General features: G+C 37.9%; 1 protein-coding gene across 3 annotated transcripts in view; it reads left to right on the forward strand.

The window, feature by feature from the left end:
• LOC113531900 (copine-8) overlaps positions 1–14,146 on the forward strand; it is a 116,573-nt gene that overhangs the window by 84,090 nt on the left and 18,337 nt on the right. For all 3 annotated transcript variants that reach the window (XM_053241907.1, XM_026922876.3, XM_053241908.1), the window contains 2 exons: positions 11,133–11,179; positions 12,318–12,499. In XM_053241907.1, the coding sequence (XP_053097882.1) occupies positions 11,133–11,179; positions 12,318–12,499 (229 nt within the window). The remainder of the gene's footprint in view (positions 1–11,132; positions 11,180–12,317; positions 12,500–14,146) is intronic.

Here is a 14,146-nt window from a genome sequence, read left to right on the forward strand (position 1 = left end):
TGAGTGGCCATTTCTACGCACCACTTACAAGCACCAAAATATAGGGCAGATCAAAGAAAGTGTGACACATAACTAGCAATTTTTTTTCTTTCATTGAAAACACTGCGTTCAGTGAGGATTTTCTTGTGTATCATTGTTAAACACAATGTTGCTGTTCTACAGTGCAGAGCAGCAGGATTTTTGAATGTCACCTGTATCCTGCTGAGAGATTGGAGCGGAATGAATATGTGCAGGAAAACCGTGGGTGGATAAGTCCATTCAGAGTGGTGGGGAGAGATTTGGTCAGTGCTAATCCTTGCCCAGGTGTGTGTGTGTGTGTGTGAGTGTGGGCAGAATGAAAGTCGTTATGGTTACCTGTCACTCTAAGAAGGGTGAAAAAGGTTTATTCATGTGTACCAGATGTCACGCCCACGTCAAGCGATGCGTTTTAGGAGGAAGGCCAGATGCTGCTTCTTCTCAGGCGGCCATTTTAATGGCTACGCTCTCCTTTTAGCCTCACGTGCTGCTGCAAAGGTCAATGCACTGTGTCTGGATTCATTTCCTTATGGTCAATGCGGTCCGTTTATGTATATCACATTTGCTCTCTAAATTTACTTTAGAGTCTCTCTGCTTTTCTTTTTCCTTTGATTCATTTCAAAGACTGTTATATTGGAACAATTGTTTTCACAGAAGTATAGCATGTAAACAGTAAGCTCCTCTGACTAAAACTAGTCACATTTCCAAGTTCTCTCTCTCACACTCACTCACTCGGTAGCCGTTTTATATTGACCCGGGTCATGGTGTATCCAGAGACTATGCAGGGAACACTGGGCATGAGGCAAGAATACATCCTGGATGGGATGGGCAGTTTATCAAATGGAGAACCCAGAGGCAACCCTTGAAAGTCTGCACAAACAATAACCCAAACTCAGGATTGAACTGGGGACCCTGGAGATGTGCCACTGTACCACCCACATTTTCCAAAACCACTGTGATATTGTTGTGAACTTTGTTGAATGGGACTTACAAAAATGAATGATGGCAACACTTTAATGTTGCCTTTTGTCCCTGTAAACTGGTTGGCTTCTGGTAAATCTTGTGGAGCCAACTTGTGGGCTCACCACCTGCAAGATAATGAATGGGAGGCAGGTGCAATCCCAGTTAGGTGGCAGACACATGATGGACAGTCTTAGACAGAATAGACCTTTGCTTTGGGATCTGGCTTTGGAAACTTGGAATGTTAGGAAGGAGTCTGAGTTGTGTGTGAAATGGAAAAATATGGACTAGATATAGCCCACCTTACATCCACAAAGAGCTGCTGTGATTTTTGATTGGGGATGGTCTCTCCTACTCCAGAGTTCCCAGAGGAGATAGGTGTCAGGCAGGTAAATAATCACCAGTTCCTTGCAGTTGGAGTTTTTCCTCATAGAGGGTTGTATCTATGAGGTGTTGAGTCTCAAGAAGGAAATGCGTGACTGTTGTTTATGTATCTTTACTTGGCAGCATGTGATCTCTTGCTAAAGCCACCAGAGAAATGCATGTCATGTGTATGTTATTTGGTTGGATCCCTATCAAAGTTTTAGGCTTTGATTCACTTTCCAAGCAATGAGACCCAATTTGCTTTAAAGGAAGTGGCAAATTAAGTATTAACAGGTGAGGATTAACATAGCTAGTGCTAATGTATGATTCTTTTATTTGTCTGTCTGCATAAAGTCTTTGATCAAAATCATATACTATAAGTTATGAGGTTCTTTCTTTCTGTTCTGCCTTCCTTTTCATGCCTCATTCCTTTGCATTCACTCCGCTGAGTGGAGTGATTGGCACTCCGTATGAAGTGCACCTCATTATCCAATAATTATGGGATAAGTGTTACTCAGGCATCTGCTAAATTGCAGTGTGTTTGATTTCTTTATTTACAAATAATTGCCATTTCTGCCATTTCTGAACAAAGAAAATCATTGTACTTTTCTGATATATCATTACTATTTAGTCATAGTGTGTTTATAAGTGTCTTACATTTTCAGTCCATTGTGTACAAGTGCAGTGGTTTATTCTCAGTGCTCATCATGGTTCAGTCTGTTGGCTACTGAATAGAGTTGAGCATAGATCGGATTCTTTAATTCTTTAATCAGGATAAGCCATTCTCATTGTAATCTTAATCCATATTATAACAGTTTATCATTTTTTACAAGAGCACATCGGCCTGGACCCACAGATTTGACACCAAATATCTGGTTATGATTGTAATTACTTAAAAGATTAAGATGTTATCAAATGCAATTTGTGTCCTGTATACACAAAAAAAGCATCATTTGAGATTCAACCACAGAAAAAGAGTATCTCTACTAAGTGCCTGTTAAATCATTATTACTTGCATGTAATTCAGATTTTGCCAGCATACTTTGCTTTTTTATATTTAATTATAAAATTGATATGTAATTTAAAAAAATACATATTTGTGCAACTAGAATATGCCATTAACCAAGACTAAATTGGGATCCAGCAGGAAGTGGAGCATCACCACTTTCATGAAGGTCAACAATATGGGAACAGAGCTGTTCAGTTTATTTGATTATAATTAATTATAAAATATTGACTGCACAGACATTTGATTCAAACATGTTTTCAGTATATCCCCAGACTTTAAGTTTTATTTCTTGTTGGTCAGTTTTGGCAACAAAATGATATCAAAATATATTTGAATTTTTTTTTTCCATAAGGTGCAGTCAAAAAAACTAGAAAAATGAATACATGTATTGACAGAGCAGTTAAGGATTACTTTGACTGAGAGGAAACATTCTACAATTTTGAACTGAAACCCTTTCTCTATGAAGTGTTTTGAAGCTGTTACATCATCTTTATTAGCACAAGTACTTCATGCTCTGATTAACGTTTTTATCAAATTATAGTACTAGAGCTCAGCCCTGCTTGATGTTTACACAAACCAAAGGTGTAGGAACTGGCTATAAACAATGTGCATTGATTTAGACCCCTTTTCCTACATCAAGCAACAAGGATCATTTGGTCAATAAGCTTGGGAGATGCGTGCATTTCGATAAACTGATGTGAGGCAACTAAAAGATGAAGGTGGGATTTAAATGTGTGGTACTTGAATGTTGAATACATAAATATTTAACTTTTTTCCTGACTGCCTGCTGCCTACTAATTATACTCAAACCTGACATATTTTACTTTAAATAAACAAGCTCTTTCTTAACTGGAAATAAGATGGACAGTATGTAGAAAGAACATCTATTCCATTTTTAGATCTATGCTAAGATCTGCAGATCCCAGATGGTTTTCTGCATATATTTACAGATGCAATAAGTAAACAGTGTCAGCTGTGAAACATAATGGGAACAAGCAGATGTTAGGTTATTATACATCAGTGATATGGAGAATGTGACAGGGATGACATGATATTGAAGAGTATGAACAAGATGAGTGAAGAATGCAACATGGCACATCCCATCACATGAGTTTTCAACAGTATAGGCAACGGAGTAACATCTCTCTTAAAGTGCTATATGTATTATGTATAAGTGTTATACTGTATGTATTATGTATAAGTGCTATAGGTAGGGACCCGAGAGGTGAAAAACATTTATAAGATACAATCACATCATGTTCCTGAAAAACATTTATGAGATACATTCACATCATGTTCCTGAAAAAAAGTTTTAAAATACAAGTTTAAAATGTATGTGCAAATAATCAGATACAAATCTATTGCTGTGGCTGCTCTTGCCCTTTGGATTTGCCTGATTCATCCTGATACTTCTTTTGCTTGGAGCATCTGCACTTTTTTACTGTCTTGAGCTATGGATGGTCCCACATGGATGCCGTAAATATTGCACTTCCCAGAAACACTTCATGCCCAAGTCTAACCCTTGTGTCAGTGAATAATCTCACCTGCTGCTTTTAAGACTATGATGCTCAACTGGAACATCATCTTAACACTTAGTACTGGATGACTTTACAGTATACACTTAGAGAAGAGTAATGATTTATAATCCTACTATCTGGTGTCACCTAGAAGAGGACTTGTTCCCTTTTGAGTCAGTTGTCTTTCACCTTTTCTTCCTTAAGTTGTCCTAGGGAGTTTTTCCCTTGCCAATAACTCAAACTCAAAATCTGGGCTTCTGTAACCCTGTTTTGTGACTATGTCTATTGTTTAAAGTGCTATAAATAAACAGTATAAATATGTTTAATGTATTAGAGAGTTTACCACTTGTTAAGCTATTCATTCAGACCACGTTTGTTCGCCAAAGTACAAATAATGTAAAGGTAGACCTTATGGTCAAATTATGTACCTTACATTCACTTCCCTGCATGATAGATACATATTGAATGATCATAAGAAGAACCCTTAAGGGTCTCCCCAGTGACAAGCATTTATGCTCTGAAAGGTACAGTGAGAGCATACCACTTTGTGGTGATTTTACAGAGTTTGGTAATCGACTGATTAGAAAGAAGGGAATTTGCGGCCTCTCCTCTGTGGCAAATCTGCTGCCTCCTGATCCGTCGCCCCCGTCCTCGCACGCCCATCCCCCCCCCACATCATCTGCTGGCACAGAGTGAGTGTCATGAGGCATTTTCCGAGCATCTCACTCATGCATACAGAATCTCTCCTGCACGATTTTCTGACAGAAGAAGCATCTATTCCAATAATTGTTGTTTCATCTCTGAAAGGAAGAATTAAAGAGACAGCTTGCAGGGGCTTCCAGGTGGATTCAGAGTGCTACTGTGACTAGATCTTTTGCTGTCTGATGCAGTCATTTTCCTCACTATGCCTGTTCCACAGATATGTTTTTTCCTTTTTACTCATTTTCACTAAAGGTTTGAAAAGCACATATCCAGTGTGACAGGTTTTACTCGGACTCTCTATTCACTGAAAATGAGATTGCTGGGTTGGCTGGTTTGATAGCTCTTGGAGTGTTGGTCAGATCCAGTAGTAATTGGATATATTTTTAAGCAGTGTCATAAAACCGCACTAGATCAGAAGTCCGTCAGTTGTGACATGCTGATACAGCGATTTTAATTCCACTGTTTATTTTGACATTTTATGCAGTTAACATTTGAAAGGTCAGCCGCATAAGCAGCCCAGTTCTTCAAGACCTCACACTTAGCTACACTGATAATGAAAATGAGTAAGATGGAAGTTGACGCAATGTATTGCCATGTCGCGCCATCTTTAGCAGCTTTTTTGCACCAGGATTAGTTCCGTACTTGCTGATGTAGTTGTTTGGCAGTGTAAGTTTTCTCACAGATGAAACCTGTCAACACAGCTCGGCATTCGTTATCGCAGTAATATTAAAGTTGTCATTTTCTACTGCAATACATCTGCAGTTTCATAAACACATGCAATGTAAAGTTATAAAACTTTTATCTCAGAGAGAGGTGTCAGTCAGGACTCCATCTCCATCTCCAAAGGCTCCATTTTTCAATCTTATTACCTGGATTCGCATTCACATATAACGGTCTCTATTATATACACTTGAATTGCAGAGAGCTCCTGCAAGCAGCTGCCGCTGCTAAGCCTCTACTTATTGAACTGTCATCTTCTATTGGAAGGCACTGATGTGCCATTATGGGGAGCGGAGGAAATCTTGCTCTTTTTCTCCTTTTGTGCATCGCAGATGGAGGTGTTTCCCTGTGGGGTCTCTGTTCAGCTTTTAATTGACATATGCACTGCTAATAATTGTTTTCTGTCTGGGCACTGGAGGCAAAAGGATTTTAACTCATTTATGAGTAGGGAAAGCATGCATTTCAGAGAGAGACTGCATTTGTTCTTTGAATGCATCATTGCTTGTTTGGGCATATACAAGAGGAAATGAATATCCCTTCCCAATCTGTGCTATAAATCCCCATTTTATAATCATTTGCCTTAATTAACAACCCATGGTGTTAGGTCAGGCTGACTAATTAAGTGTGCCTGAGGTTGTTTGCTGCTAGGGTGCTCTAACTTTGGCGAGAGCCATTATTTCCGTGTCGGTAGTGTGGACTGACAGAACTGAGGACTCCCAAGCGAATGTGTTATATACCAACACAGCATGCACAGCCTTCCTTCACTCTCTTTTTCACTCTCTACCTCTCTGTCTCTCTCTGTCTTTCTCACTGCTAGCTGATGACTCCCCCCATAGGTTGTGTCAGGGACAAGACAAATAGCGAGTGACAGAGAATCATAACTTTTCACGCTTTCCAAGTAGTGTATTTTACTTATGACATGCTGCACATTCTGTCTGGAGAATTTCAGGTTTCAGCACATAGAGTTTACCACTGAGATTTCTGGAAATGTCAACATACCATCCTTAAGAAGAATTTTTTTTTTTACAGCTGATACTGCAGGTTGAGGTATTTTGTTATGATGTACAAGTGCGTAGTGGCAGTAAATGAGTGTATATGAAGAGTTTGTAAGCTCAAGCAACTTCTGCTGTAGTCAACTCTGGTCATTCTATTGATATTCACCAATATTTCCCAGTTCATTTGGTACCTTTCTACAATCAATGGCTATTGTATCATCTAAACCTCCCATATAGGTGAATTAGTAATAATTAATGGAAAGGGATCGCTGCTGACCAGAGATTATTTGGGTGGCGTTCCATTCTCAACAAGGCATGTTAATGTGTGTGGCACTGATACAAGTGTATATCAGGTGCAGTGGTGTTGCTGACAGCCCTGTGTCTCTGCTGGGTTGTTAATAGTCCACTAAGTGCAAACAGCAGTGCTGTGGTGAGAAACTGATTACTGATCAAGAGCTGAAGGATGATTACCACAAATTGTGTGAGCTCAGTGTAGAACACCACATAAATACACAGGATAGTACCTATGACACCTCTTTATTCTTCCTGTCACCATGGCTACAGTTTTATGTGAGTGTCACTGCCCTTATCGTTTGATGACATCATAAATTGTTCTGTCAATTTAGGCGGTGTACAAAGAAAAAGAATTAATATACAGAAGAACAATAAGCGATAATTTGAATAAGTGCAATAAGTGATATTTTGAGCTTAAACATACTACATGGACATTGTAAAGCTTTTTTTAAATTAACTAAATTACAAAGATTTTTTATGTAGTGCATTTTTAAATACAAAGTACTGCTTTCAAAATTAATGGCACCCTTATAATGACTAATTTATGATACACCGATGCGTCTCTTCCTGTATAGTCTAACAAGGTTGAATACACTTGTAGAAGGATCTTGGTCCTCTTCTCCATGTAGAACATTGTAGCACCTTTATATTCTTAGGTTTGTGCTTTGTTTTCTTCAATTCAGACCATGGGTTTTATGTAGCGTTCAGATCCAGAGACTGAGAGAGTCTTTGTACAACAATGATTCTGTGTTTCTTTAACAATTTCGGTGTTGGTTTGGAAGTGTGTTTGGCTCATCATCTTGTTCATCTTTGGGTAAGTCTGAACGTCCTTGCAGAGGCAACCAGATTTTGGGCTGAAATATCCTGAATTCATGCCAAAGTATCAGTGATCTACCACCAGATTTACAGTGTGTATCAAGTGCTTTTCTTTTTATGCAGTACCCTTTTATGCCTAAACAGGCCGATCGTGTGCATAACCAAAAAGTTTGATTTTGGTCTCCTCTGACCCTAACACATGCCAACTTTTTATACCCTGAATAAAAATAGCCAACACTTTCTGTGGAGCCACAATTCCAGCTGTGCAGTCTTTCAGAAGGGCTGTGGAAGTGTTACATTCTGTGTCAGATGTGCAGTGAGCTGAATCACCTAGCTGAAGGTGATTTTGGTCTGTGTGAGAGAACAGGGAGAAGACCGATTGCTCCTGTTTGCCCCTTCAGCTGGAGGCTGCACTCAGAGCAGATGGCCGGGGTAATGAACTGGGCATCATCTACATATTAGGGCATGTTCACTCAGACCTGCCTTGCTCTCTCCTTTTTTCTATTACCAAGCATCTGTTAATAGAGTTAGGCCAGCAAGGTGGTATTCCTCATAGAATAACACTACTCAGTGAACACCAAAGACTTCCACGAATGTCTGTTGTTGAGCTGCTTGGACTGACTTGAAGTACCACAACATTTGAAAATGTGATTTTTAAATGGTTTACTACTTTTGGAATGCGAACTGTGATTATAAAGATTTACAGTTTTAAAAAGAGAACTTTGAAGTGCAGGTTGGGGAAAAATAGATATGTGTAAAATTAATTATGAGGTCAATTTCTACTATTTAATAAGACTCTAAGAATATGATAAGTAAGGAATGAAACATGACTGGGTGTGCTGTCAAAGGAAAATGTGACGCAAAAGCGGATCTGCTAAAAAAGCACACCTCACAGTGTTTTATTCGTCTTATATCAGAGCCATTTTTAATTTACAACATTATTTTATTTATTAAAGAATGACACATACATTTGATCCATTAATAGTTATGTTTAATGTTGTGGAATGATCATGAAACAAATTCATTCATGGTATCACTTATGTTATAGCAGCTACGAACAGTCATTCACTCATCAGCCTCTTGAAGTTAATAAGATAAAAAAATGCAGCTTGTTTCTGAGAAACCCCAAAGCCCTCGGTGTTCAAGACTTTATCATGGAGATAAACTTAAAAGAACAACTTTACCTCTGACTGTTAGAAAGTGCTGACACTAGAGACTCCTTCCAAAAATGCTAAATAAAATTTTTCTCACAGAAATCGTGACCATATCAATAATTACACACGTTTTTTTTTTTTTTTTTTTAATCAGTTTGTGCTATGTTTGTGTAGCATTTGCCATACAAATCCCTGTGTAAGATAACTACAATAATTAGAATGAGTTATTAGAATGAGTGCATTAATATAAATCTGTGATTTGACTTGCTGGCCTTCATCAAGGTTCCTTGTAAACCTCCCTCCTGCTGTAGTTTTTCCCTCTTCCTTCCTCTTCTACTAGTTGCTTCCTTCATTCTGTAGCTGCTGCATTTCATCAACTCAACTGCTAACTATAAAAGTCTCATAATAAGCTTGCCATCTTGGGTATGGATATCATGCTAATAAGCTCAAGCAATAAGACTTGAGCTTGAGTGGAATGTCTGTTTGTTGTCACTTTGCTTTAGCCTTTAACCTGTGGCACTGAATTAATGTATTCCCAAAGAGTTATTCACAGCTGGCATCCAGAAGAATAATTAAACTGATGTTTTAATAGCAAACAGTTTGCTGTTTGTTTTCCAGTGTTTATAATTTATTGAGGGATTACTACTGTGCGTGTGTGTGTGTGTGTGGGGGGATGCATGGGTGTGTGAATGCATGTGGATGTCTGTGTGTGTATGGATGCATATGTAACTGCAGTTGTAACCTTGGTAATGAGGATGGTATAACTAGAGAAGACAGGCCCATACTTAAGGCATCAGGCTGGCTTGCTCTGTCCCACCAGAGCCTAACTAAACACACACACACACACACACACACACACACAGATCCATCCACTTTATGCTCTCCTCCCAGCCTTACTGATATCTGAGCTCTAGAGAAAGACAAATGCATACATGTACACAGAAAAAAAAAGCATTTTTAGATGTACAGTCTCGGTCTGTCCAGTTTCGTGGACCAGGTCAGCCTCACCTTACATAGAAATGAGTACTAAAGTAAAGATAAAGAAGAAAGATGTGTTTTTTTTATGTGTTTTTGCTGCTTATGTCAGATACTTTTATTTAAAATAATTTACAACTAAAGCAGAATCCAACATAATCATAAAGACTTAGACATTAGACTTCTAAATGGGTAGCCAGTGGACACAGACTAGTCTCACACATCTCATAGATTAGGTGGACTGAACTGCTACAGCCCAATTTGCACATTGTAAATGTTACTGCTGCTATTTCTTATCAAGAAGCTTCATTTCGATTTGCACATTGTTAAATGTGACAGCTGCTATTGTTATTGTGTAGTTGCACTCAATTTACTACAGGCCACTGTACTTTTTTTTTGTTTTTGTATTTGTATTGTATTGTTTTGTACATAAGTCAATATTGCACATAGAGATATACTTCATATGCACAAGTCAACATTGCACACTCACACATACAGATGTACATAGTCTATATTTCTATATATATAATCTATATTTCTACTTCTGTAACATAGTCTACACTTTATTATGTTTGTTTGTATGTATGTGCATGTCTGTTTTTATTTTTATTTCTATCTAGTTTCTGTTATCTTGGCATTCAATGTGGACAGCAAAGGAAGAATTTCATTGTTCAGGGAAACTTGGTTTCCTCACAAGACAAAAAAACGCTTTGAATTTGAATTTGAATAATCATATTTCTGAGCAATCCCTTACTCAACGGCCCAGCAGTGACTCTCTGATAGTCCTTGACAGGGCATATATGGGATGTTCAATAAATCAGTTAAAGTTCCAAAATATTGTTTGCATAGATGAAAATCCTGCCAATAGAGGACTGAAAATGTCATTTTAAAAGTAATATAACAAAACCACTGTCACAAACTGTGCAGTGTTCATGACATGCAATCATTACATAGTATTTGTAGCTGCTATAATGTAAATGATAACAGGAATGCACTTGTGTCTTGCATGTTCCACAGTGTAAAATGTAACTATAAACAGATAAATAAAACATTGTTAGTGTTGGCAAGTGTTGACTGTGGTATAAAAGGAATAAAATACTTCGTAGCCTGCTTTTCTATGTGTTAGTTTGGTTTTAATGTAAAGCCGCAACATGGCAGCAGAGCAACTCACTCATTTGTATTGATTTGTCTATGGTACTGTCATGATTTAAACTTCAAACTTAAATTTAAACAAGATCTTGATAACAAGGCAAAGCACACTCGAGAGCCTTAACTCCTGATCTAGCACCACCCTACACTGGGCATTACTAATATAAATGTAATGCTGTACTGTATTTTATAAATGCCTGTGTAGTTTTTCCAACCCTGTATGTTTTAATTTCACTCACAGTATGGTAAGAGAGGGCAATTAACTTCTCTATCCCCTTTGTCTTTAACTAGCTTTTTTTCTATTATATGATAGGTTTGTTCTCCCACATAGATATATATATCTCTCAAGGTGACAGCTTTATAAAATCCTGATATTCATTTAATTGAGCCCACTGGCTCTTGCCAAACATTATTACACATGGTAGGTGTAATTTCTCTCTTTTCTCTCTTTTTTGTTCTGCAGGACTCAGATTAATTTCACCGTGGCAATTGATTTCACCGCCTCAAACGGTGAGTGCACCGGTCACCAGTGGGCTGTTGGGAATTATTGAAATGCATGCAATTCAGGCCCAAACAGTAGCCATTGATAGCCCTCCTCCAGCATAATGAGCGAGGTGTTCTGTATTAAAGAGCTGTGATCAGCGTGATGAGGAGGAAAGACCCGGCGTTTAGATTCATTCACGGAGGCACAGCATGCAGCGGAGAGGTCAAAGCCTCACCAAATTAAAGGGCCACTTCCATTATATCTAGTTCAGAGAAATGATGAAGTAGCTTTCAGCGTGCAATGACCTCTGGATTCAAATGCTAATCTGTTGACTGGGAGCAGGAGAGCTATAAGCATGCAGAAAATTTCAGAGCTGTTTTAACATAAAACAGATTTGACAAATTATTGAGGAAATCAAACAATAAAATTTATTGAAGCACAAAACGTGTGGGCTATGAGGCCATAGGTATGATGGACATTTAGGTGAAACATCCACTTGTTGTTTGCAGGAAGCTCAGGCTAGTGAAGTGAAAACAAGTGTAAACAGAGTCTGAAAAGTTAAGTACGCTCATTATCATGATTACTTTCCTATAGGCTTGCTTATACTACATTTAAATGCAGTCTTGAGTTTCCCATGTTTAGGAAAATATTCATATGAATGGCCCACTCCTTTGCTATTCCTTATTTCAGAATTATTTTCTGATAGCTCCTAGTTCATGAGTTGTGACAGTGTTGATGTTTCCATGGCAGAACCCATGGAAGTTCAGTGTGTCATTAATGCAAAGTGTAATTACAGTGTAATTTTGGTTTCTTAGTAATTAAGCAACACATTTGCAGGAAATGTTAATTTTCCTGACACTTTTATTTTGTTTACACTCTCTCTATGCTTTTATTTCTAAGTACAGTGTGCTAGCTAGGTAAATCATTAGCCTCAATCATTAGCTACCTGCCATGCTCAATATTCCAACTCAATATTTCCCAGTTGCCTGGCAACAATGTTCTCATGATCTAACCTTGAACAGTGTACATACTGCATGTCAGAATTTTTAATTTTCATGACATATATAGTGTATCATGTTATCTTTTTTCCTGCAAGTCTGGAATTACTTAAGAGTTCAAGCACAGTATTGACCTGTGACATTTCTATTTTTTTCTGGTCTCTAGGCAACCCTGCCCAGCCAACTTCCCTACACTACATGAGTCCATACCAGCTGAATGCCTATGGCATGGCTCTCAAAGCCGTGGGAGAGATCATTCAGGACTATGACAGTGACAAGATGTTCCCAGCGTTGGGCTTCGGTGCCAAGCTACCCCCCGATGGGCGTGTATCCCATGAATTCGCACTGGTGAGTGACCACCTGTAACATTAGAAACATTAGAGCTCACAAATCTGTCCACTTGTGCTGTTTTTACAGTCTTTATTTTATTCTTCAGCCAGCATCTGTAGACCCATTACAACCTTAATCTAAAACTTTACACTTGGATCATTAGCTCCTCCAGTAATGATTTTTCTCATTAACTGACAGTATATGAATATTCAATCACAGCATGCTGCCTACAAAAGGGTTGTAAATTATAATGATAAATGACAAAAGATGCTTTTCCATGAGAAACTGTGAACTAATATTCACATAATGCTTAGCTCTAATGGGTTAATTTAAATTTTTTAGAATAACACCGCAAAATATCTGAAATAAATTTTATATTATATAAACAAGGCCTTTCATCTATTTTAGCTACTTTTTGAGTCAATTATCATATTTTGGAGTTTATGAAATGGTAAATGCATTAGATGTAATGTGACATATTTACAGTGTAATCCCAGAAAAAAAGCACATAGTGTAACTGCAGTTGGAATTATGTTTTTTTGATGGCCAGTATACTGATTCCACTGTTGTCCCCTGTTGTAATTTCTCTCTTGATAGCTACAATTTCATCAATTGTTGAAGGAGCACTGCACATCCCCTTGTTTGGGACAAATCAACATCTAGGATTGAATTTTCTAGCCTGACTGAAGTCATTTCACACAAAATAATGCCTTTTATCCGTAGTACAGTGTAAACAGGCTCACGCTAGCTGAGAACTTGACAGAAACAGCGTAGGTGTGTGGTGCTGCTGCTTCCATTTATTGGCTGATTAAATCTTCCAATAAACTATATATTTTCTTAAATCAAAATACTGCAAAGATCCAGAGAAAATAACATTAGGGTGGACCAGCTTTCCTTTTAGGATTGTGAAAAGGCTTCTTATTAAGAATGGATAAATGGGTCTTTAACAGAAAGTCTTCTTCCTGTGCTTCTGTTCCTCTGTCTATGACCTGAGTAATGATTATTCACTTCTCCAGATTGTCATATAACATGTATCTCATTTTAAGCTTCAAAACTTCACATTCTTTCGAGCAGTACGATTGCAATGATGCAGCTCAAAGATGTCAAGTTTTATAGCAAATCCTCAGCACAGCTAAATTAAATTGCCTGTTTAGCTAGGGGATTCAGACCATGACATTACAGAGGTACAATGCAACAAAGTTCCATTTTGATGAAACCCAATACATATATATCCCAATACTCCACATTACTTGAGGCATTCTGTATTGGCTTGAACCCATGTTCAGTGGGCTTTGGTGAATCCCTGTCATGTGCTTACATGTTTGTTGAACATGCTTCAAAAGCTACAATGTGGCCAGTGAAAAGCGTGCTTTATCCTTGCTTTATAACAGATGCTGCACCATCTGGGCTACAGATCTTTTGCATGCATTACATATAGAATGAATAAATGAGCGGAAGGTTTCAGTCACCTGAGCAATCCTGGGTGTCCTATTTCACTGTTCTGTGAAATTTTAAATTAAGCCTGTATTAAAATGTCATGGCTTTAAGCATAATACTAATCCTACTACTACTAACAATAATAATAATAATAATAATAATAATAATAATAATAGTAAGAAGAAGAAGAGGAGCATTTTATTTATAAGTGACTTTCAGGGAATCCAA

Source organism: Pangasianodon hypophthalmus, chromosome 18 (assembly GCF_027358585.1).
Source record: "Pangasianodon hypophthalmus isolate fPanHyp1 chromosome 18, fPanHyp1.pri, whole genome shotgun sequence".
Lineage (NCBI taxonomy): Eukaryota > Metazoa > Chordata > Actinopteri > Siluriformes > Pangasiidae > Pangasianodon > Pangasianodon hypophthalmus.